This window comes from Primulina eburnea, chromosome 2 (assembly GCF_022965805.1).
Source record: "Primulina eburnea isolate SZY01 chromosome 2, ASM2296580v1, whole genome shotgun sequence".
In the NCBI taxonomy this organism is placed as follows: domain Eukaryota; kingdom Viridiplantae; phylum Streptophyta; class Magnoliopsida; order Lamiales; family Gesneriaceae; genus Primulina; species Primulina eburnea.
The window spans coordinates 46,166,690-46,188,699 of record NC_133102.1 but is presented as its reverse complement, the minus strand read 5'-3'; the positions used below and the strand labels follow the sequence as shown (position 1 = coordinate 46,188,699).

General features: G+C 36.5%; 1 protein-coding gene and 5 long non-coding RNA genes across 15 annotated transcripts; 4 read left to right on the top strand and 2 right to left on the bottom strand.

Moving 5' to 3' along the window:
• Nucleotides 1-3,292: 3,292 nt before the first annotated feature.
• On the top strand, nt 3,293-8,108 carry LOC140823736 (uncharacterized). 3 transcript variants are annotated; one of them, XR_012116278.1, is made up of 5 exons: nt 6,396-6,583; nt 6,726-6,822; nt 6,916-7,027; nt 7,510-7,643; nt 7,844-8,108. It is a non-coding gene; the product is annotated as an uncharacterized lncRNA (long non-coding RNA). The 3 variants fall into 3 exon arrangements; XR_012116277.1 differs by lacking the exons at nt 6,396-6,583; nt 7,510-7,643 and adding an exon at nt 3,293-3,448; XR_012116276.1 differs by lacking the exon at nt 7,510-7,643.
• A 437-nt stretch (nt 8,109-8,545) lies between these two features.
• LOC140823737 (uncharacterized) lies at nt 8,546-9,143 on the bottom strand. The gene is made up of 3 exons (XR_012116279.1): nt 9,049-9,143; nt 8,875-9,000; nt 8,546-8,679 (listed from the first exon to the last, which is right to left on the bottom strand). It is a non-coding gene; the product is annotated as an uncharacterized lncRNA (long non-coding RNA).
• Nucleotides 9,144-9,597: 454 nt separating this feature from the next.
• Nucleotides 9,598-11,262, top strand: LOC140823735 (uncharacterized). The gene is made up of 5 exons (XR_012116275.1): nt 9,598-9,737; nt 9,880-9,976; nt 10,069-10,567; nt 10,663-10,796; nt 10,997-11,262. It is a non-coding gene; the product is annotated as an uncharacterized lncRNA (long non-coding RNA).
• A 1,436-nt stretch (nt 11,263-12,698) lies between these two features.
• Nucleotides 12,699-15,298, top strand: LOC140823734 (uncharacterized). Of its 5 annotated transcripts, none has more exons than XR_012116271.1 (5): nt 12,699-12,865; nt 13,008-13,104; nt 13,198-13,309; nt 13,792-14,569; nt 14,658-15,298. It is a non-coding gene; the product is annotated as an uncharacterized lncRNA (long non-coding RNA). The 5 variants fall into 5 exon arrangements; XR_012116273.1 differs by lacking the exon at nt 12,699-12,865 and having other exon boundaries at nt 12,879-13,104; nt 13,792-13,925; nt 14,126-14,569; XR_012116270.1 differs by lacking the exon at nt 12,699-12,865 and having other exon boundaries at nt 12,877-13,104.
• A 1,221-nt stretch (nt 15,299-16,519) lies between these two features.
• On the top strand, nt 16,520-18,369 carry LOC140823733 (uncharacterized). The gene is made up of 3 exons (XR_012116269.1): nt 16,520-16,644; nt 16,867-17,831; nt 18,234-18,369. It is a non-coding gene; the product is annotated as an uncharacterized lncRNA (long non-coding RNA).
• Nucleotides 18,370-18,448: 79 nt separating this feature from the next.
• LOC140823732 (uncharacterized) lies at nt 18,449-21,577 on the bottom strand. Of its 4 annotated transcripts, none has more exons than XM_073185221.1 (7): nt 21,418-21,571; nt 21,144-21,345; nt 20,779-20,863; nt 19,737-19,794; nt 19,347-19,485; nt 18,797-19,129; nt 18,449-18,601 (listed from the first exon to the last, which is right to left on the bottom strand). In XM_073185221.1, the coding sequence occupies exons 2-6, from the start codon at nt 21,324-21,326 to the stop codon at nt 19,007-19,009; spliced, it is 588 nt and encodes a 195-aa protein (XP_073041322.1). In that variant the 5' UTR covers nt 21,327-21,345; nt 21,418-21,571; the 3' UTR covers nt 18,449-18,601; nt 18,797-19,006. The 4 variants fall into 4 exon arrangements, with proteins under 4 accessions (XP_073041322.1, XP_073041321.1, XP_073041320.1 ...); XM_073185220.1 differs by having other exon boundaries at nt 18,453-18,601; nt 21,144-21,476; nt 21,561-21,577; XM_073185219.1 differs by having other exon boundaries at nt 18,453-18,601; nt 21,144-21,571.
• Nucleotides 21,578-22,010: the final 433 nt, after the last annotated feature.

The window sequence follows — 22,010 nt, the reverse complement described above, 5'->3', positions numbered from 1 at the left end:
ACGATATATTCTTTTAATTTTAATTCTCTCGGCAGAATCATACTTTGTATTCAACTTTCATCTCTTCCCAAAATCATTCCACTGTCATATTATTCATATACAATTAAAATAACTAAATTAAAAACAACATTGGCCCAACAAATTCTATAAGAAACGAAATCTACAGCAAAAAAAAATATTTCATTCAAGAACCAAATATATCTTACATTTTCCCACACTATCTACCAATATACATCTTTCGAAACATTTTCCAGAACACTAAAGGACACTACAATTTATCAACAAGAGTTAATCCATGTTGTCATGTTCTTCCTGAACAAAATCGCTTTTTAATAAATACTGACAAAAATTAAGTTACTAAAACCTAATTGATTCCTTTAAGATTCTCAATTCAAACGGTAGAAATTTTTCGTGCTCTGGAACCCAACTTGTCATTGGAAGGATGTAAAATTCTTATTCTTAATCAAAAACCAATTTGGAATCAATCTAATGTAATCTAGTCAATAAACAGATAGCCATCTTGATAGAATCCCAAATGCTCAGGATTCCTAGTTAAAGCACGGATTTTTCCAAGCTAAAGGGATGTTAACGAAAGTTCCTTCCAACCACAAGGGACCAACACTACCATTTACAACCAGACACAAATTAAAAGTAAAAAAATACCTAAATCATCTAAAAATGATTTAGCCAGCAGAAAGTGTTTTCACTTACGGTAAACTAAATCATCTAAAAATGACTTTAATTTGAAGAAAAACCATCACATAAACGCAGATTTAAAAAAATTGTATATCAACAAAACGCAACTTCAATTAATTACATCAAAGCTACTAAACATTAAGTAAAAGAAAATATCAAACCCAGAATTTAAATCTTAAACACTCATTTCTTTAATATAAAAAACAACTCAAACCAAAATCCTTCAAATTAAGAGATGTGTTTATTAAATGTCTGGGCCAGCCAGTGCATCGCGAGACACTAATCTGTGGTAAGTAGCATCTGCAATCGTGCAACGTTTCTTACCTAACCGGAGTTCACTTTGAGAATAGGCACGTTTCTTCATCATGGTCGCAGCGACTTCACGATAATCGTTCTCTTCCAATAAATTATCCGCCACTGAACCATCAGAAGCTCCGATTTCTCTGCTCAAAATAACGACCACGTTCTCCATTACACGTCCAGATAACGGTAACTTCACCTCACGCAAAACTTAACACGACCCTCCAATGGATTCTCCCTTTTCATGCAAGCAATGTCTTCTTCTTCCAGAACAACTCTCCCCTGCTTCAGAGGGTCCAAAGCCGAAATATTTTTTAAATTTGGAAGAAGAGCCAAAAGCTCTTTTGTGAAAGAAAAGAGCTGCATGAAATCCAACAGGTTATCTCGAATCGAACGAAAGACGAACCAATATTTATCCACTCTAAATTTACGCCAGCGTGGGAACTTAGGATTAGATGAAGCAACTAAGATGAACCCATTTGAATCAGATTTCCACCAAACTATAGGCATCCTCTGGCTTTTACTCGGATTACGATTACAAAGCGAGTAATGAATAGTTGCATATTCAACGAAACGAAGCTTTTTAAAAAGTTTCCAACTTGGGTACCCGGTTGCCAAACAAGAACAGGAGACTTACGAGGTGGATCGATTTCCACTGACACGACACGGGTCTGAACAACATGTGCGGCAAAATACTTGGAGACCGAAGAGCAGATGCATAGGCAATTGACATCCAATATTTTATCAAAAATTGCAATGATTACCTATGATGGGAGACGATCGAAATACCCTTCCTCTTCGGATACCCTAATCTTCTTCGAGCGGTTTCGATTTCTCTTCTTTGTTCTTTCTTCATCTTCCAAAGGTTCAGAGCGAGAGTGGGAGAAAACGAAAGGGTTTGCTCACTGCCAAGTGATCGAGCTTGGTTGCGGTTGTAAAGGTGGGCTTGGAGATGCACACTTTTTATTGTGGCCCAAGATGATATCAAAGTTTCGATAAAAGCCCAATAAAAATTTAAGTCAGCCCGTTTCCATGGTTAACCTAATTTTCAATTAAATCAGTTCGATCATTTATTTCTATTACACTGAGATTCGATTAGCAAATGATTATTTATCTAGAGTAGGTATTTTGTGAGACGATATCAGTATATCACAAATCTTTATCTGTGAGAAGATTCAACCATACTTATATTCACAATAAAAAATAATATAAATCGATTTGGTCCATCAATGTGACACCAATATCAAATTACATATTTAGTTATATACATATCTAGCCTATAAAAATACTAATTCATTTATATTGTTAAAGGGGAAAGAATTCAAAATTAAAATTACTATCTTTGCTAAATTACTATCTTTGCTATTTAATACAATATATTATCATCATATCCAGTTTAAAAATTATTGAAACTCTTATCTACATGTTTCTCCAAATTTATTTATTCCTTATCTTATTTACGTTTTTTTTTTTTAAATTTAGAACGTTACACATGCATGGGCATGTGTTTCGATGCTAGTCATTTACAAAAGCATGACACTCTTAGGCTAAATAAATTTGGTGTATTTGATTTAACATTTTTAAATATCGAAAATATATTTTTCAAATTACGAAAATACCAAATTTTTATTTAAGAAAAAAATAAATCCTATTTTAGTAATATCAATTTGTTGGCCCATAAATATTTAAATCCGAGCCCAGCTCATTAGTGAAGTTAAATCCACAGCTGATCATGTTCTCGATGGGTGAGATCGCGGTGTTGATCCAATGAATCTATACTATCTGTACTATATTATTAAGTGTGAGTACATCATAACAACTACCTAGAGGACACCAAATTTTTTTTGCCACTTTAACCCTTATATCATACTAATATTACACTTTTGTTTTGTTTTTTTTTTAAATTTCAACACACTTTAATTTTTATTTTTTTATTTAAACCATTAAAATATCAATTTAGTCCCTCCATAATTTTTGAAATTTCACTTTAGTCAATAAATAATGATAAAAAAGATTGTACACACGTAATGTGTGTGCAGAGTAACTAGTCTGAATGAAGGGAGGGGGGGTGAGATGAACGGCAATCAACCCAATAGATCGACAACCAAGCCCAATAAACCGACAACTGCTGTCATAAACCCGACTCGGAATATTTTCTCCATTCTAGTCTGAATTAAAGAGGGTGAGGGGGATTTGAACGGCAATCAACCCAATAAATCGACAACTGCTGCCATAAATCGGACTCGTAATATTTTCTCCAATCTAGTCTGAATTACCGGGAGGGGGAGCAACCAAGCCCAATAAATCGACAACTGATGCCATAAACCGGACTCGGAATATTTTCTCCATTCAATCGGGCAGACGTGAAAAGAATGCGATTTCCGAAGAGGCGAAGCGACGTGAAATTGCGATATGCAATTGCTCACGATCAACTCTACCACACTATCGGGAGGTGACATTTCATTTTCTAAGTCTTTAATATTTAGGTTAAATATTTCCAGTATTATTGAGAATTCAAATTCAGGATGATAGTACGATGGTGAGTAATGAGAAAAATTTAAGTTTAACTATTGTGAGTTCTTCGTCTACTGCAGAGAACAGTGGAGCAGTGAACCAAAGTTGATTGTTCGAATTCATGCGTTCCTTTATTGCAGCGAAAGTTGGCCTCCGCGAGAGTTTCAACTTTTCTTAATAAGGAACGTTATTTTTACTTTTATCTCCATTTATTCGCATATGTGAAAAATACTTGAATTTTAAATTGGTCTCGTGATGGTCTGTACATAGGATTCGGCTGAGGACATACTCGAAGTTTTGGCCAGTATTCTGAATTCTGAAATCACGTCGACATTGGCATGCAAGGTTACCACGAGGATGGTCTGAATGCTGCCATGTTCAAGTATTAAATCTGCTTTTGTGCTCATCCACCTGTTAGCGCATCTCTTACGTAATATCAATCACTAGGCCTCGATTAGCTTTGCAGAGGCATTAAATACCATCATCAGAAAATCCAGTTCGAGGCACGACCAAAAACTTCTGCAAATAGTAGAAAAAGCAAAGGCATTCCGTTACCTTGTTCGTAACATAAGAGAATTTCGTTTTGATGCACACGAAAGTAAAATTTTAATATGCATGACTGATCTTTTACAAAACATTCTAGTTCGATGGCCATGTTTTAGGTTCATTGTATGACATGATTATTAGTTTTTGAAGATTCTAGATGCCACAAAACTCAAATCTAACATTCACTTAAAAGATGCTGATGTGGGATTGTATTTTGGATTAGGTATTATTTACACTGTCACAAATTTTGTGCTTTTACAGCTAATTACTTAAATTTTTTATAAATTTTTATTGTCAGTCCTACGTCATAATTGGGTGGATAAGCTTCTAACAAATGGAGATGAGCCTCTCCCTGTGATTCTAGACTGCATGGGTCATAGAAAACCAGCTCATCTCTCCGTAGAGGCATTTATATTTGCACGACGAGTAGCGGTACCATTTCTCACTTCGGTTTATATATTACCGCATTTAGCAACTTTAGGGTCTATTTGTATAAAGTAATGTCACGTCAAGAACTCAAGTTACATGAGATGTGTGTTTCACTGGATGTAGTATAGACTTAGCTTGTACTTGTGAAGTGTCTGTTGACTTTTTAAATCCACCTTCATGCTTTTGCAACACGAATTACTCAGGTAAACAGAACAAAATGTATGAAAATGTTGAACATTTGTTGTGATCCCCTCGTCAAATATGTAATAACGGCAATCAAGAATTGGAATGAACGATCTGAAATACAAGACAACGCCGAAGCTCGTGCTGGAAAGGAGGCATGTTATTTGGCTTCTATCTCCCGCTGGGCAGGCGATCATCACCAGTACTTCTGGAAAGAAGAGATGGATAGAGTCCTTCAAAGTTTTATTTTGGATTATTATGACACCATCCATCGATCACACCTCCACTCAAGGTGGTACGCCGCCTACATATTATGCTGTATTGGATTTGGATCATATGACTCATCCAGTAGAATGGGGAGGAGGAAGTGCCGTAAATAGGCATATCTGCTGAAATTGCAAACAATGGAGTACCAAAATGGGGAACTCCAATGCCAAAATTCGATCTTGCTATTCTTTCAGTTGAGTGTAATTCGCCGTAAATGGCCTTTTATACCTTGGACAATATCTATAGCAGTAATATGCTCATTTGGGAATTTTATATCGAAGGCACCATCAATCAGTTGATGAAATGATTTGTGTATGTTTAACATGCTACTGAATTGGAATATAGTTACATACATGAATTTTATAAACATTTGAATTCATTTGGCATTGTTCTTTGCTATAATATTTGTATCTCTTTGTATGCCGATATCAGGAAGATTCTCGTGGAAGCCAACAAGGCAGAAAGTGTAAGCTGGAAATGCGATAGCTGCTCTAAATCAATTCCGCATCTGCATGTGCCCAAAGCTGTCCTGAAGTTGAGCAGTGACTACTTCGATAATTTGTTTCAATCTCGCATGAAAGACATGTAACTATATTTGCTCTTACTTGAGGCACGTTGATCTTGCACAAATATTTCTTAGAGAAACATATCTTCAATATATTTTTAAAGTTTGACGAATTGATGTTATTTGCACCAAATTGGGACAACACTTTGCAAGTCTTTTGTTGTCTATATATTTTTCCATGTCTATATAATATTTTTTGTAAATGTTTGTCGCACCTGCCGAAAGAATTCAAAGGCTCCTGTAAGTTGGGATTCATTAGAAAAATTCGGCCCTTGGTTGTATTTGGAACCGTTGCCCGTGCCCAACTTCGGCTGTTTGTGGGCTAATGTGGATCTAGCTGAAAAACTTAAAGAAATTGGTTTATATTTACAGCTTTGTGGGTTAGCTGACTACTGGGGGCACCGATGATCTTTACAAAGAATGCTACCGGAGAGTTGTCTCTTGCTTAGATTTTTCCAAAGACATGCCAGCAGAAATAATTCAAATCGCCTATGATTTAAACCTGAAGAACTTGGTGCAAGTAGCAGCTGATTATTTAAACCATTCAAATATCAATTTAGTCCCTCCATAATTTGTGAAATTTCACTTTAGTCAATAAATAATGATAAAAAAGATTGTACACACGCAATGTGTGTGCAGAGTAACTAGTCTGAATTAAGGGGGTGAAATGAACGACAATCAACCCAATAAATCGACAACCAATCCCAATAAACCGACAATTGATGCCATAAACCCGACTCGGAATATTTTCTCTATTCTAATCTGAATTAACGGGGTGGGGTTGGGGGGGGGGGGGGGGGATGAACGACAATCAACCCAATAAATCGACAAATGCTGCCATAAACCGGACTCGGAATATTTTCTCCATTCTAGTCTGAATTAGGAGGGAAGATGAACGGCAACCAACCCAATAAATCGACAACCAAGCCCAATAAATCGAAAACTGCTGCCATACACCAGACTCGGAATATTTTCTCCATTCAATCGGGCAGACGTGAAAAGAATGCGATTTCCGAATAGGCGAAGCGACGTGAAATTGCGATATGCAATTGCTCACGATCAACTCTACTACACTATCGGGAGGTGACATTTCATTTTCTAAGTCTTTAATATTTAGGTTAAATGTTTCCAGTATTATTGAGAATTCAAATTCAGGATGATAGTACGATGGTGAGTAATGAGAAAAATTTAAGTTTAACTATTGTGAGTTCTTCGTCTACTGCAGAGAACGGTGGAGCAGTGAACCAAAGTTGATTGTTCGAATTGATGTGTTCCTTTATTGCAGCGAAAGTTGGCCTCCGCGAGAGTTTCAACTTTTCTTGGTAAGGAACATTATTTTTACTTTTATCTTCATTTATTCGCACATGTGAAAAATACTTGAATTTTAAATTGGTCTCGTGATGGTCTGTACATAGGATTCGGCTGAGGACATACTCGAAGTTTTGGCCAGTATTCTGAATTCTGAAATAACGTCGACATTGGCATGCAAGGTTACCACGAGGATGGTCTGAATGCTGCCATGTTCAAGTATTAAATCAGCTTTTGTGCTCATCCACATGTTAGCGCATCTCTTACTTAATATCAATCACTAGGCCTCGATTAGCTTTGCATAGGCATTAAATACCATCATCAGAAAATCCAGTTCGAGGCACGACCAAAAACTTCTGCAAATAGTAGAAAAAGAAAAGGCATTCCGTTTCCTTGTTCGGAACATAAGAGAATTTCGTTTTGATGCACACGAAAGTAAAATTTTAAGATGCATGACTGATCTTTTACAAAACATTCTAGTTCGATGGCCATGTTTTAGGTTCATTGTATGGCATGATTATAAGTTTTTGAAGATTCTAGATGCCACAAAACTCAAATCTAACATTCACTTAAAAGATGTTGCTGTGGGATTGTATTCTGGATTAGGTATTATTTACACTGTCACAAATTTTGTGCTTTTACAGCTAATTACCAAGCTTTCATTATGGACTTTTAAATTTTTTATAAATTTTTATTGTCAGTCCTATGTCATAATTGGGTGAATAAGCTTCTAACAAATGGAGATGAGCTTCTCCCTGTGATTCTAGACTCCATGGGTCCTAGAAAACCAGCTAATCTCCGTATAGAGGCATTTATATTTGCACGACGAGTAGCGGTACCCTTTCTCACTTTGGTTTATATATTACCGCATTTAGCAACTTTAGGGTCTATTTGTATAAAGTAATGTCACGTCAAGAACTCAAGTTACATGAGATGTGTGTTTCACTGGATGTAGTATAGACTTAGCTTGTACTTGTGAAGTGCCTGTTGACTTTTTAAATCCACCTGCATTCTTTTGCAACTCGAATTACTCAGGTAAGCAGAACAAGATGTATGAAAATGTTGAACATTTGTTGTGATCCCCTCGTCAAATATGTAGTAACGACAATCAAGAATTGGAATGAACGATCTGAAATAAAAGACAACGCCGAAGCTGGTGCTGGAAAGGAGGCATGTTATTTGGCTTCTATCACCCGCTGGGCAGGCGATCATCACCAGTACTTCTGGAAAGAAGGGATGGATAGAGTCCTTCACAGTCTTATTTTGGATTATTATGACACCATCCATCGATCACACCTCCACTCAAGGTGGTACGCCGCCTACATGTTATGTTGTATTGGATTTGGATCATAAGACTCCTCCAGTAGAATGGGGAGGAGGAAGTGTCGTGAATAGGAATATCTGCTGAAATTGCAAACAATGAAGTACCAAAATGGGGAACTCCAATGCCAAAATTCATTCTTGCTATTCTGCCAGCCGAGTGTAATTCGCCGTAAGTGGCCTTTTATTCCTTGGACAATATCTATAGCAGTAATATGCTCATTTGGAAATTTTATATCGAAAGCACCATCAATCAGTTGATGAAATGATTTGTGTATGTTTAACATGCTACTGAATTGGAATATAGTTACACACGTGAATTTTATAAACATTTGAATTCATTTGGCATTGTTCTTTGCTATAATATTTGTATCTCTTTGTATGCCGATATCAGGAAGATTCTCGTGGAAGCCAACAAGGCAGAAAGTGTAAGCTGGAAATGCGATAGCTGCTCTAAATCAATTCCGCATCTGCATGTGCCCAAAGCTGTCCTGAAGTTGAGCAGTGACTACTTCGATAATTTGTTTCGATCTCGCATGAAAGACATGTAACTATATTTGCTCTTATTTGAGGCACGTTGATCTTGCACAAATATTTCTTAGAGAAACATACCTTCAATATATTTTTAAAGTTTGACGAATTGATGTTATTTGCACCAAATTGGGACAACACTTTGCAAGTATTTTGTTTTCTATATATTTTGCCATGTCTATATAATATTTTTTGTAAATGTTTGTCGCACCTACCGAAAGACTTCAAAGGCTCCTGTAAGTTGGGAGTCATTAGAAAAATTCGGCTCTTGGTTGTATTTTGAACCGTTGCCCGTGCCCAACTTCGGCTGTTTGTGGGCTAATATGGATCCAGCTGAAAAACTTAAAGAAATTGGTTTATATTTACAGCTTTGTGGGTTAGCTGACTACTGGGGGCACCGATGATCTTTACGAAGAATGCTACCGGAGAGTTGTCTCTTGCTTAGATTTTTCTAAAGACATGCCAGCAGAAATAATTCAAATCGCCTATGATTTAAACCTTAAGAACTTGGTGCAAGTAACAGCTGATTATTTAAACTATTCAAATATCAATTTAGTCCCTCCATAATTTGTGAAATTTCACTTTAGTCAATCGATAATGATAAAAAAGATTGTACACACGCAATGTGTGTGCAGAGTAACTAGTCTGAATTAAGGGGGGAGAGATGAACGACAATCAACCCAATAAATCGACAACCAATCCCAATAAACCGACAACTGCTGCCATAAACCCGACTCGGAATATTTTCTCCATTCTAATCTGAATTAAGGGGGTGGAGTGGGGTTGGGGGGGGGATGAACGGCAATCAACCCAATAAATCGACAAATGCTGCCATAAACCGGACTCGGAATATTTTCTCCATTGTAGTCTGAATTAGGGGGGGAAGATGAAGGGCAACCAACCAAATAAATCGACAACCAATCCCAATAAATCTACAACTGCTGCCATACACTAGACTCGGAATATTTTCTCCATTCAATCGGGCAGACGTGAAAAGAATGCGATTTTCGAAGAGGCGGAGCGACGTGAAATTGCGATATGCAATTGCTCACGATCAACTCTACCACACTATCGGGAGGTGACATTTCATTTTCTAAGTCTTTAATATTTAGGTTAAATGTTTCCAGTATTATTGAAAATTTAAATTCAGGATGATAGTACGATGGTGAGTAATGAGAAAAATTTAAGATGAACTATTGTGAGTTCCTCGTCTACTGCAGAGAACGGTGGAGCAGTGAACCAAAGTTGATTGTTCGAATTCATGGGTTCCTTTATTGCAGCGAAAGTTGGCCTCCGCGAGAGTTTCAACTTTTTTTGGTAAGGAATGTTATTTTTACTTTATCTCCATTTATTCGCATACGTGAAAAATACTGGAATTTTAAATTGGTCTCGTGATGGTCTGTACATAGGATTCGGCTGAGGACATACTCGAAGTTTTGGCCAGTATTCTGAATTCTGAAATCACGTCGACATTGGCATGCAAGGTTACCACGAGGATGGTCTGAATGCTGCCATGTTCAAGTATTAAATCTGCTTTTGTGCTCATCCACCTGTTAGCGCATCTCTTACTTAATATCAATCACTAGGCCTCGATTAGCTTTGCAGAGGCATTAAATACCATCATCAGAAAATCCAGTTCGAGGCACGACCAAAAACTTCTGCAAATAGTAGAAAAAGCAAAGGCATTCTGTTTCCTTGTTAGGAACATAAGAGAATTTCGTTTTGATGCACACGAAAGTAAAATTTTAAGATGCATGACTGATCTTTTACAAAACGTTCTAGTTCGATGGACATGTTTTAGGTTCATTGTATGGCATGATTATAAGTTTTTGAAGATTCTATATGTCACAAAAATCAAATCTAACATTCACTTAAAAGATGCTGCTGTGGGATTGTATTCTGGATTAGGTATTATTTACACTGTCACAAATTTTGTGCTTTTACAGCTAATTACCAAGCTTTCATTATGGACTTTTAAATTTTTTATAAATTTTTATTGTCAGTCCTATGTCATAATTGGGTGGATAAACTTCTAACAAATGTAGATGAGCTTCTCCCTGTGATTCTAGACTCCATGGGTCCTAGAAAACCAGCTCATCTCCGTATAGAGGCATTTATATTTGCACGACGAGTAGCGGTACCATTTCTCACTTTGGTTTATATATTACCGCATTTAGCAACTTTAGGGTCTATTTGTATAAAGTAATGTCACGTCAAGAAATCAAGTTACATGAGATGTGTGTTTCACTGGATGTAGTATAGACTTAGCTTGTACTTGTGAAGTGTCTGTTGACTTTTTAAATCCACCTTCATTCTTTTGCAACACGAATTACTCAGGTAAGAAGAACAAGATGTATGAAAATGTTGAACATTTGTTGTGATCCCCTCGTCAAATATGCAATAACGACAATCAAGAATTGGAATGAACGATCTGAAATAAAAGACAACGCCGAAGCTCGTGCTGGAAAGGAGGTATGTTATTTGGCTTCTATCACCCGTTGGGCAGGCGATCATCACCAGTACTTCTGGAAAGAAGGGCTGGATAGAGTCCTTCACAGTCTTATTTTGGATTATTATGACACCATCCATCGATCACACCTCCACTCAAGGTGGTACGCCGCCTACATATTATGCTGTATTGGATTTGGATCATATGACTCCTCCAGTAGAATGGGGATGAGGAAGTGCCGTAAATAGGAATATCTGCTGAAATTGCAAACAATGGAGTACCAAAATGGGGAACTCCAATGCCAAAATTCATTCTTGCTATTCTGCCAGCCGAGTGTAATTCGCCGTAAGTGGCCTTTTATTCCTTGGACAATATCTATAGCAGTAATATGCTCATTTGGAAATTTTATATCGAAAGCACCATCAATCAGTTGATGAAATGATTTGTGTATGTTTAACATGCTACTGAATTGGAATATAGTTACACACGTGAATTTTATAAACATTTGAATTCATTTGGCATTGTTCTTTGCTATAATATTTGTATCTCTTTGTATGCCGATATCAGGAAGATTCTCGTGGAAGCCAACAAGGCAGAAAGTGTAAGCTGGAAATGCGATAGCTGCTCTAAATCAATTCCGCATCTGCATGTGCCCAAAGCTGTCCTGAAGTTGAGCAGTGACTACTTCGATAATTTGTTTCGATCTCGCATGAAATACATGTAACTATATTTGCTCTTATTTGAGGCACGTTGATCTTGCACAAATATTTCTTAGAGAAACATACTTTCAATATATTTTTAAAGTTTGACGAATTGATGTTATTTGCACCAAATTGGGACAACACTTTGCAAGTCTTTTGTTTTCTATATATTTTGCCATGTCTATATAATATTTTTTGTAAATGTTTGTCGCACCTGCCGAAAGACTTCAAAGGCTCCTGTAAGTTGGGAGTCATTAGAAAAATTCGGCTCTTGGTTGTATTTTGAACCGTTGCCCGTGCCCAACTTCGGCTGTTTGTGGGCTAATATGGATCCAGCTGAAAAACTTAAAGAAATTGGTTTATATTTACAGCTTTGTGGGTTAGCTGACTACTGGGGGCACCGATGATCTTTACGAAGAATGCTACCGGAGAGTTGTCTCTTGCTTAGATTTTTCCAAAGACATGCCAGCAGAAATAATTCAAATCGCCTATGATTTAAACCTTAAGAACTTGGTGCAAGTAACAGCTGATTATTTAAACCATTCAAATATCAATTTAGTCCCTCCATAATTTGTGAAATTTCACTTTAGTCAATCAATAATGATAAAAAAGATTGTACACACGCAATGTGTGTGCAGAGTAACTAGTCTGAATTAAGGGGGTGAGATGAACGACAATCAATTCAATAAATCGACAACCAATACCAATAAACCGACAATTGCTGCCATAAACCCGACTCGGAATATTTTCTCCATTCTAATCTGAATTAAGGGGGAGTGGGGGGGATGAACGGCAATCAACCCAATAAATCGACAAATGCTGCCATAAACCGGACTCGGAATATTTTTCTCCATTCTAGTCTGTATTAAGGGGGGGAGGGGGAAGATGAACGGCAACCAACCCAATAAATCGACAACTGCTGCCATAAACCAGACTCAGAATATTTTCTCTATTCAATCGGGCAGACGTGAAAAGAATGCGATTTCCGAAGAGGCAGAGCGACGTGAAATTGCGATATGCAATTGCTCACGATCAACTCTACCACACTATCGGGAGGTGACATTTCATTTTCTAAGTCTTTAATATTTAGGTTAAATGTTTCCAGTATTATTGAGAATTCAAATTCAGGATGATAGTACGATGGTGAGTAATGAGAAAAATTTAAGTTTAACTATTGTGAGTTCTTCGTCTACTGCAGAGAACGGTGGAGCAGTGAACCAAAGTTGATTGTTCGAATTCATGTGTTCCTTTATTGCAGCGAAAGTTGGCCTCCGCGAGAGTTTCAACTTTTCTTGGTAAGGAACATTATTTTTACTTTTATCTCCATTTATTCGCACATGTGAAAAATACTTGAATTTTAAATTGGTCTCGTGATGGTCTGTACATAGGATTCGGCTGAGGACATACTCGAAGTTTTGGCCAGTATTCTGAATTCTGAAATCACGTCGACATTGGCATGCAAGGTTACCACGAAGATGGTCTGAATGCTGCCATGTTCAAGTATTAAATCTGCTTTTGTGCTCATCCACCTGTTAGCGCATCTCTTGCTTAATATCAATCACTAGGCCTCGATTAGCTTTGTAGAGGCATTAAATACCATCATCAGAAAATCCAGTTTGAGGCACGACCAAAAACTTCTGCAAATAGTAGAAAAAGAAAAGGCATTCCGTTTCCTTGTTCGGAACATAAGAGAATTTCGTTTTGATGCACACGAAAGTAAAATTTTAATATGCATGACTGATCTTTTACAAAACATTCTAGTTCGATGGCCATGTTTTAGGTTCATTGTATGGCATGATTATAAGTTTTTGAAGATTCTAGATGCCACAAAACTCAAATCTAACATTCACTTAAAAGATGTTGCTGTGGGATTGTATTCTGGATTAGGTATTATTTACACTGTCACAAATTTTGTGCTTTTACAGCTAATTACCAAGCTTTCATTATGGACTTTTAAATTTTTTATAAATTTTTATTGTCAGTCCTATGTCATAATTGGGTGGATAAGCTTCTAACAAATGGAGATGAGCTTCTCCCTGTGATTCTAGACTCCATGGGTCCTAGAAAACCAGCTCATCTCCGTATAGAGGCGTTTATATTTGCACGACGAGTAGCGGTACCATTTCTCACTTTGGTTTATATATTACCGCATTTAGCAACTTTAGGGTCTATTTGTATAAAGTAATGTCACGTCAAGAACTCAAGTTACATGAGATGTGTGTTTCACTGGATGTAGTATAGACTTAGCTTGTACTTGTGAAGTGTCTGTTGACTTTTTAAATCCACCTGCATTCTTTTGCAACACGAATTACTCAGGTAAGCAGAACAGGATGTATGAAATGTTGAACATTTGTTGTGATCCCCTCGTCAAATATGTAATAACGGCAATCAAGAATTGGAATGAACGATCTGAAATAAAAGACAACGCCGAAGCTCGTGCTGGAAAGAGGCATGTTATTTGGCTTCTATCACCCACTAGGCAGACGATCATCACCAGTACTTCTGGAAAGAAGGGCTGGATAGAGTCCTTCTCAGTCTTATTTTGGATGATTATGGCACCATCCATCGATCACACCTCCACTCAACTTTTTCTACTCTGCATTCATCAGTTGCATGGAAATTTAAAAAAACTTCTAAACGTTTTCTGAGACCATATGTGTGGGATATTCTTGGTGGTCTTGCAGCAAATTGTGAAAAAAATTTCAAACGTGTGACTATCGAAGAGGAATTTCAACTTAAGGTCCTTATATTGTGCTTAAGGTATGGTAGCTGTTCATGACTGTATTTTTTGTGATAGAAGCTTATTCAGTTGTGTTTTGACATGTTTTCCTTCCTTTCCATTTGACAGCTTGGCCTTCATCAAGGGAAACGGTGAATCAGCAGCTAGGGCTATGGCTTTGGTGGCAAATTCTAAAAGTAAATATGTTTCATCCTTGGCAAAGTCCATACTACCTAAAGTATTGGCCGAAAAGGTTTTGCTTGAAAAGTTACTCGAGACTCTAAAAAACAGAGTGTGCGGAAAAATTATTGGGGTTCACAGAGACCTTGATATTGTGGTGAGCTTATTGCATTTGGCATGTCATTCTTGCCTTCCATTATATCAAGAACGCATCATCCAACATAAAGGTGTTGAAACTTTGATCGCCTTTCGTACTCTGGTGGCTAAAGAATCATGTTCGTATAAAAAGAGAAAGTATGTCAACCTCATTTGCATTTCTATTATGTGGAGCGTTACTGTTTCTTGCACGGCACAGAAGAGTGGGAAGGAGAAGACACACTTTTGCTTTTTAGTATGTAGATCCTTGCCGAAATGCTGCCCAATTCCACTCTTGTAAATTCTTATGAGTATGAGGATCCGATAGTCTATGAGCTCCAGGAGGTTTTGTTGACAGTAAAATATATTCGGGCTCAAGGTGGTACGCCGCCTACATATTATGCTGTTTTGGATTTGGATCATATGACTCCTCCAGTAGAATGGGGAGGAGCAAGGGCGGAGGGATATGTGGGGCTGGGTTGGGCTCCAACCCCACCTAATTTAAAAAAAAATTAAATATAGTTTATTTTAAAAATTTTATTGATTAGCCCAACCTAATTTTTTTTAAAAAAATTAAATGTAGTTCATTTTAAAAAATTTATTAATTAACCCCAAAACCTAATCTATTTTTTCTCTTTTTTTCACTTGTTTGATACCTCATCTCTATTATTTTCTCTCAAACGATCACAATTTTCATTACTTCAAATGGTCGTAACTTCATCATCGATCGTCATTTTTCAAAATCGATTGTAGATTTGAAAAACCCACGGCATAAGCTTTCTTTTAATACCAAAATTTTGAAGTTTCTTTGTCGTCTTCAAATCAGCCATCGTCCATCGGTCGCCGTTTTCACTTAAAATCATGAGGAAATCTTACTGTAAAGACTTTCTACAGTTCGTTCTTTTTGTTCTTAGTTAGATTTTGAATTTTAAAAGTAATTTCAGATTTTAGTGTTTCGAAATTTGGGTATTTTGGTTTTTTTGGATTTCGATAATTGATATATATTAAATTGTTGATTGTAAGTACTATATTTGAGCCGATTGATGATATTTATAATTTTTGGGAATTTATTTGAGCATTATTTTGAATTTCCAGATTTTATATTGGGGATTGTCGATTTTTAATGTTGATTATTTATTATTTGGATGTTTAGATGCTATAGAAAATATCAATGCGAATTTATGGAATTTTGTAGGAATTGTTGAAAAATTCAGAATTATGTCAATAGGATTTTCCAACTTATAAGTCAGTAACCTACAATTTGATTGACAGATGATTTATATATTTCTATCTACGTCGTTTACTTATTTATCGAATTTGATATATTTATTTAATTTACTGGTTGATTCGTCTTGTTTTAACTCTCCCTAAAAAAATAGAAGCAGAGTTTTTCGGAGATTCTATGGTAACTTACATCGAACGAGATTTGGTTGAAAAATTGATAACGATTTAATAATTAATGAGTTTTATTCTAAGAAGAATCGAAGAGCACAACTTCAGTAGTATTTTAGCTCCATGTTTTTGAAGGTATTAAATATTAAATACTTTTATTATATGTTTTCATGAATTCAATGTTTACATATTTTTTATTTAAATTTTTTATTTAATTATTTATTTTATTAAATACCATATGAGACGGAGCCAGTCCCAGGTAATTTTGAATCATGGCTCCGCCCCTAGGAGAGGAGGAAGTGCCGTAAATAGACATATCTGCTGAAATTGCAAACAATGGAGTACCAAAATGGGGAACTCCAATGCCAAAATTCGATCTTGCTATTCTGCCAGTTGAGTGTAATTCGCCGTAAGTGGCATTTTATTCCTTGGACAATATCTATAGCAGTAATATGCTCATTTGGGAATTTTATATCGAAGGCACCATCAATCAGTTAATGAAATGATTTGTGTATGTTTAACATGCTACTGAATTGGAATATAGTTACATACATGAATTTTATAAACATTTGAATTCATTTGGCGTTGTTCTTTGCTATAATATTTGTATCTCTTTGTCTGCCGATATCAGGAAGATTCTCGTGGAAGCCAACAAGGCAGAAAGTGTAAGCTGGAAATGCGATAGCTGCTCTAAATCAATTCCGCATCTGCATGTGCCCAAAGCTGTCCTGAAGTTGAGCAGTGACTACTTCGATAATTTGTTTCGATCTCGCATGAAAGACATGTAACTATATTTGCTCTTACTTGAGGCACGTTGATCTTGCACAAATATTTCTTAGAGAAACATACCTTCAATATATTTTTAAAGTTTGACGAATTAATGTTATTTGCACCAAATTGGGACAACACTTTGCAAGTCTTTTGTTGTCTATATATTTTGTCATGTCTATATAATATTTTTTGTAAATGTTTGTCGCACCTGCCGAAAGACTTCAAAGTCTCCTGTAAGTTGGGATTCATTAGAAAAATTCGGCCCTTGGTTGTATTTGGAACCGTTGCCCGTGCCCAACTTCGGCTGTTTGTGGGCTAATGTGGATCCAGCTGAAAAACTTAAAGAAATTGGTTTATATTTACAGCTTTGTGGGTTAGCTGAATACGGGGGCACCGATGATCTTTACGAAGAATGCTACTGGAGAGTTGTCTCTTGTTTTGATTTTTCCAAAAACCTGCCAACAGAAATAATTCAAATAACCTATGATTTAAACCTTAAGAACTTGGTGCAAGTAGCAGCTGATTATTTGGCCTCCAAGTATTATCAGCTGAAGGATTCGGGTGAGTTTGACACTCTTCACAAAGATCTTGTGAAGAAGGTTCGCACTGAATCCGAGCAACTAATTTTTGAATCTAGAAATGATGAGTCAAGTTCATCTTCATCATCGGAACACTTGAGGTCTAGAGGCTTTATCTGAAAGCCTCGTTAAGGTGTTTCATTTGGCATCTATTCAATAGTTTGGTGATTTTTACATAGGCTTGATAGAGCACAACTTTTGTTCGAACCAACTGTAGTTCTGTTTTTGCTTCACGTATATACTTCACGTGTATAGACAAATAATTTACATCTTTGGAACAAATGTCAGTTCATACTGATACAAAGACGATGAATACCAACTACGGATTTTACGCTCTTTTTCAATAGTCCAAGTTGGTCGTATCCATGTGACTCGTTCGTATTATATATGTGTGTTCAATTTAATAATCACGATTTCAAAGCTTCTTCACACACACACATATAATACGAATGAGTCACATGGATACGACCAACTTGGACTATTGAAAAAGAACATAAAATCCGTAGTTGGTATTCATCGTTATTGTATTAGTATAAAAGACATTTGTTCCAAAGATGTACATTATTTATCTATACACGTGAAGTATATATGTGAAGCAAATTAGTTGTTCGAATGCAGTACGAACCTTCTTAACAAGATCCTTGTTCAGAGTGTCAAACTCACCCGAATCTTTCAGCTGATGATACTTATGGGCCAAATAATCGGCTGCTACTTGCACCAAGTTCTTAAGGTTTAAATCATAGACGATTTGAATTATTTCTGCTGGCATGTTTTTGGAAAAATCTAAGCAAGAGGCAACTCTACGGTAGCATTCTTCGTAAAGATCATCGGTGCCCCCAGTAGTCAGCTAACCCACAAAGCTGTAAATATAAACCAACTTCTTTAAGTTTTTCAGCTGGATCCATATTAGCCCATGAACAGCCGAAGTTGGACACGGGCAACGGTTCCAAATACAACGAAGGGCCGAATTTTTCTAATGACTCCCAACTTACAGGAGCCTTTGAAGTCTTTCGGCAGCTGTGACAAACATTTACAAGTAATATTATATAGACATGGCAAAATATATAGACAACAAAAGACTTGCAAAATGTTGTCCTAATTTGATGCAAATAACAGTAATTCGTCAAACTTTAAAAATATATTGAAGGTATGTTTATCTAAGAAATATTTGTGCAAGATCAACGTGCCTCAAGTAAGAGCAAATATAGTTACCTCTCTTTCATGCGAGATCGAAACAAATTATCGAAGTAGTCACTGCTCAAGTTCAGGACAGCTTTGGGCACATACAGATGCGGAATTGATTTATTTCTTCCCATCAACTTGTCTTCACTCCACATCGTGAAAGTCATCCATTCACAGTAACCTTTTACATGAGCAAGAGCTGGAAGGGCAAACTACGTCATCTGCGAGTTTGACAAACTTTCAAGCACCCATTTCTCCACTCGGCAGTGAATCATCTAGTGTCAGGTTGCATTCTCCATTAGCAATGGCAACACACAGAGCTTTCCAAATGGGAACTAACATTTTGACGGGAGGATACAATCCCTAGAATCCAAGATCGAGAAGTAAAAAACTTTAAATAGAGACTAGTCTGTTCAATTTGAACCAAACAAAAGAATGGTAGAATTCATTCGTTATACAAAAGACATCTAAATGGTTTAATAGTAGGATCACTTCAAGGAATGATCACCATAGCACCACATGGGTCATCAGCACTCCATATTACTTCTCGACAAAAAGCTTTACCCAAAAATTAACTTACCTTGAATACAGGTAAAAGTTCTTCCTCTCCACGTATAATCAGAGATAAACTCCAGTAACAAGAGAACGGTGTGACACATTCAACCAGTACAGGCTTCAAAATCTTGCTGATTGGTACAAAGTGGCGACCTGTTCTCCCACTGATTTGAACGAAGTAAAATACGAGAGTGTTTAGGACTGAAAGTGTTTAGAATAACTCTTTCAATATGACTTCAAAAAGAAGACAACAGCAATAATCAACAAAAATCCATCTATTTGGAAACCTAGTACACTGAGGATTTCATCGTCGCCTTTCAAAAGAATAAAGAAAAGAAAACCTATAGTTATTAAGAAACGGTCATGCTTATAGCAAAAGATGCAGAGTTGCACTTCTAGAATGACGAACGTATACCTTTTAAACATAGTCTCAAGCTGAACTCCGAAAGCTGCGAAGATTATAACAGACTCTGCTGCAAAATAATTTTAAACCAGAGTTCAAAACGATATGCAATGGCAAGAAAAGGAGAAGAGAAAATGATGGAAACTGAAGCCAATATTTGGAACATTAAAAAAAATCACTTTCCCAAAGTAGAACCAAACTTACATCATATTCTCCATCTAGATCTCCCAAACTAGATATCCTTTTAATTTTATATCTCTCGGTATAATCATTACTTTGTATCCAGCTTTTATCTTTTTCAAAATTATTCCACTGTCATAATATGTCATATACAATTAAAATAAATAAATTAAAAAACGTGTAACATCAATGGCTCAAAATTCTATAAGAACCGAAATCTAGAGCACAAAATTATTTTAATCAACAACCAAATACATCTTGCATTCTCCAATACAATCCACCAAATCTTTTGAAACATCTTCCAGAACACTCAAAAACATTACAATTTCTCAACGAGAGATAATCCATGCCATTATGTTTTCCATGAACAAAATCATTTTTAACAAATACTGAAAAAAATAAGTTGCTATAACCTAACCGATTCCTTTAAGATTCTTAATCCATAGTTCCATACGTTCGTGTTTTTTGTGTTATTCTAGTCTCTAGAACCCAACTTGTCCAGAATATGAAGCATATCCATTTTAAACCAATCACATGATTATGTTCTGCAAACTCTGCATATGATGACGGATATAGGAGCAAGTAAAATCAGTTGGCATACTTTAACTCACAGCTGGTGAGGCATCAAATTTAACAAGGATTATCCTTACAGCCAAAAAAATCGCCAATGAAACTAATGAAAAAGAGTTCTAAAGTTAAAGGGAAAATAATGTAACCACAGAGAGTCATCCGGTAAGACATAATAATGAGTATGTTTATCAAGAACCAACAAGGACCACTAGAACATCCAGTATTCATATCGGGCCTTACAAAAAAAAAACACAAGAACAAGCTGTTACTCGTCAAGTATGAATTTCACAGCACAGTTCACCACCTTTCTTGATTTGTCTTCTTGATGATACCCACGAGAGAAACCCAGCAAAGATGAAACCCCAAAACGTAACAGCATCTAATGTGTCCTGTGTAAAAAGGTTGAAAGATACTTAAATAACCAGGATGGCAAGTCATTGGAAATATCTAAAATTGTTGTTTTGAATAAAAAAATTCGAAGATCCAGTCTAATGTAAACTCATGGCACAATAGTAGCTAGCCATCTTATTCGCATTCCAAATGCTCGGGATTCCTAGTTAAAGCACTGATTTTTCCAAGCTAAAGGAATGTTAATGAAAGTTCCATCCAACCACAAGGAACCGACACTGCCATTTACAACCAAACACGTACATCAAAAGTAAAGAATACCTGCGGATAATGGAGTAAAAGAAAGCCTGGAATTGCAAAAAGTAGAGCATATGTGCATAAATGAGACATCCCGCACCACGTATTGGAAACAAAAATATGGTGAACATCGATGGCTTCAGGTGGGCCTCCGTTCACATCATGTACATATGTGAATCTCCCCCTTCTAATGGTAGATTTCCCCATCTCACTTCCACTATATTATCTGAAACTGATGAGGTAACAAAGAGGGGGATAATTTCTAACTGTAATATGAACACCAGCTGCTTTTGTGCACGTGAAACTGGAGCGCCCACTGTCGCTTAAAATCATCGAAGTACAAATAACGTGGAGCAGCTGGAAATTTTTTTTTTTTTACCTACAAATCGAAAATTGAAGTGAGAATTCGGCAATTTCTAGGAATAAACCATGAGCCATTACCGTGGCGTTCCCTAATTGCAGAAAGACTCTGTAACAAATACGAACTTACAACGAGGGAGACTCGGACAGGTCATTTCCAAGTCCAACGGGCCCATAGAGACATTGGACATGGAAACTTTGGGCTGATGGGCCTAAAAGCCTAATCCAATTTCGATTTTTGTCTCAGGTGGGGAAAAAGTTTGCAGAGGAACAAACATTACAGCTTGAAGCAAAAGTTGCACATTTAAGTTTGACCAAAGATTCGTTATCAGTTATCCAACGGGTATAAATAACTCAAGTACAATTTTTCAAATTTTCATGTGATGTTTAATACATTGATCGGTGTGAAAAATGTATGTGATACATTTACAATGATTGGATCTAGTAGGATACTCCAAGGCATCAGTAAATTGATTGATTACTCATTTTTCATTTGTCCAATGTTTGGTTCAAATTATTTCAAAGATAAGT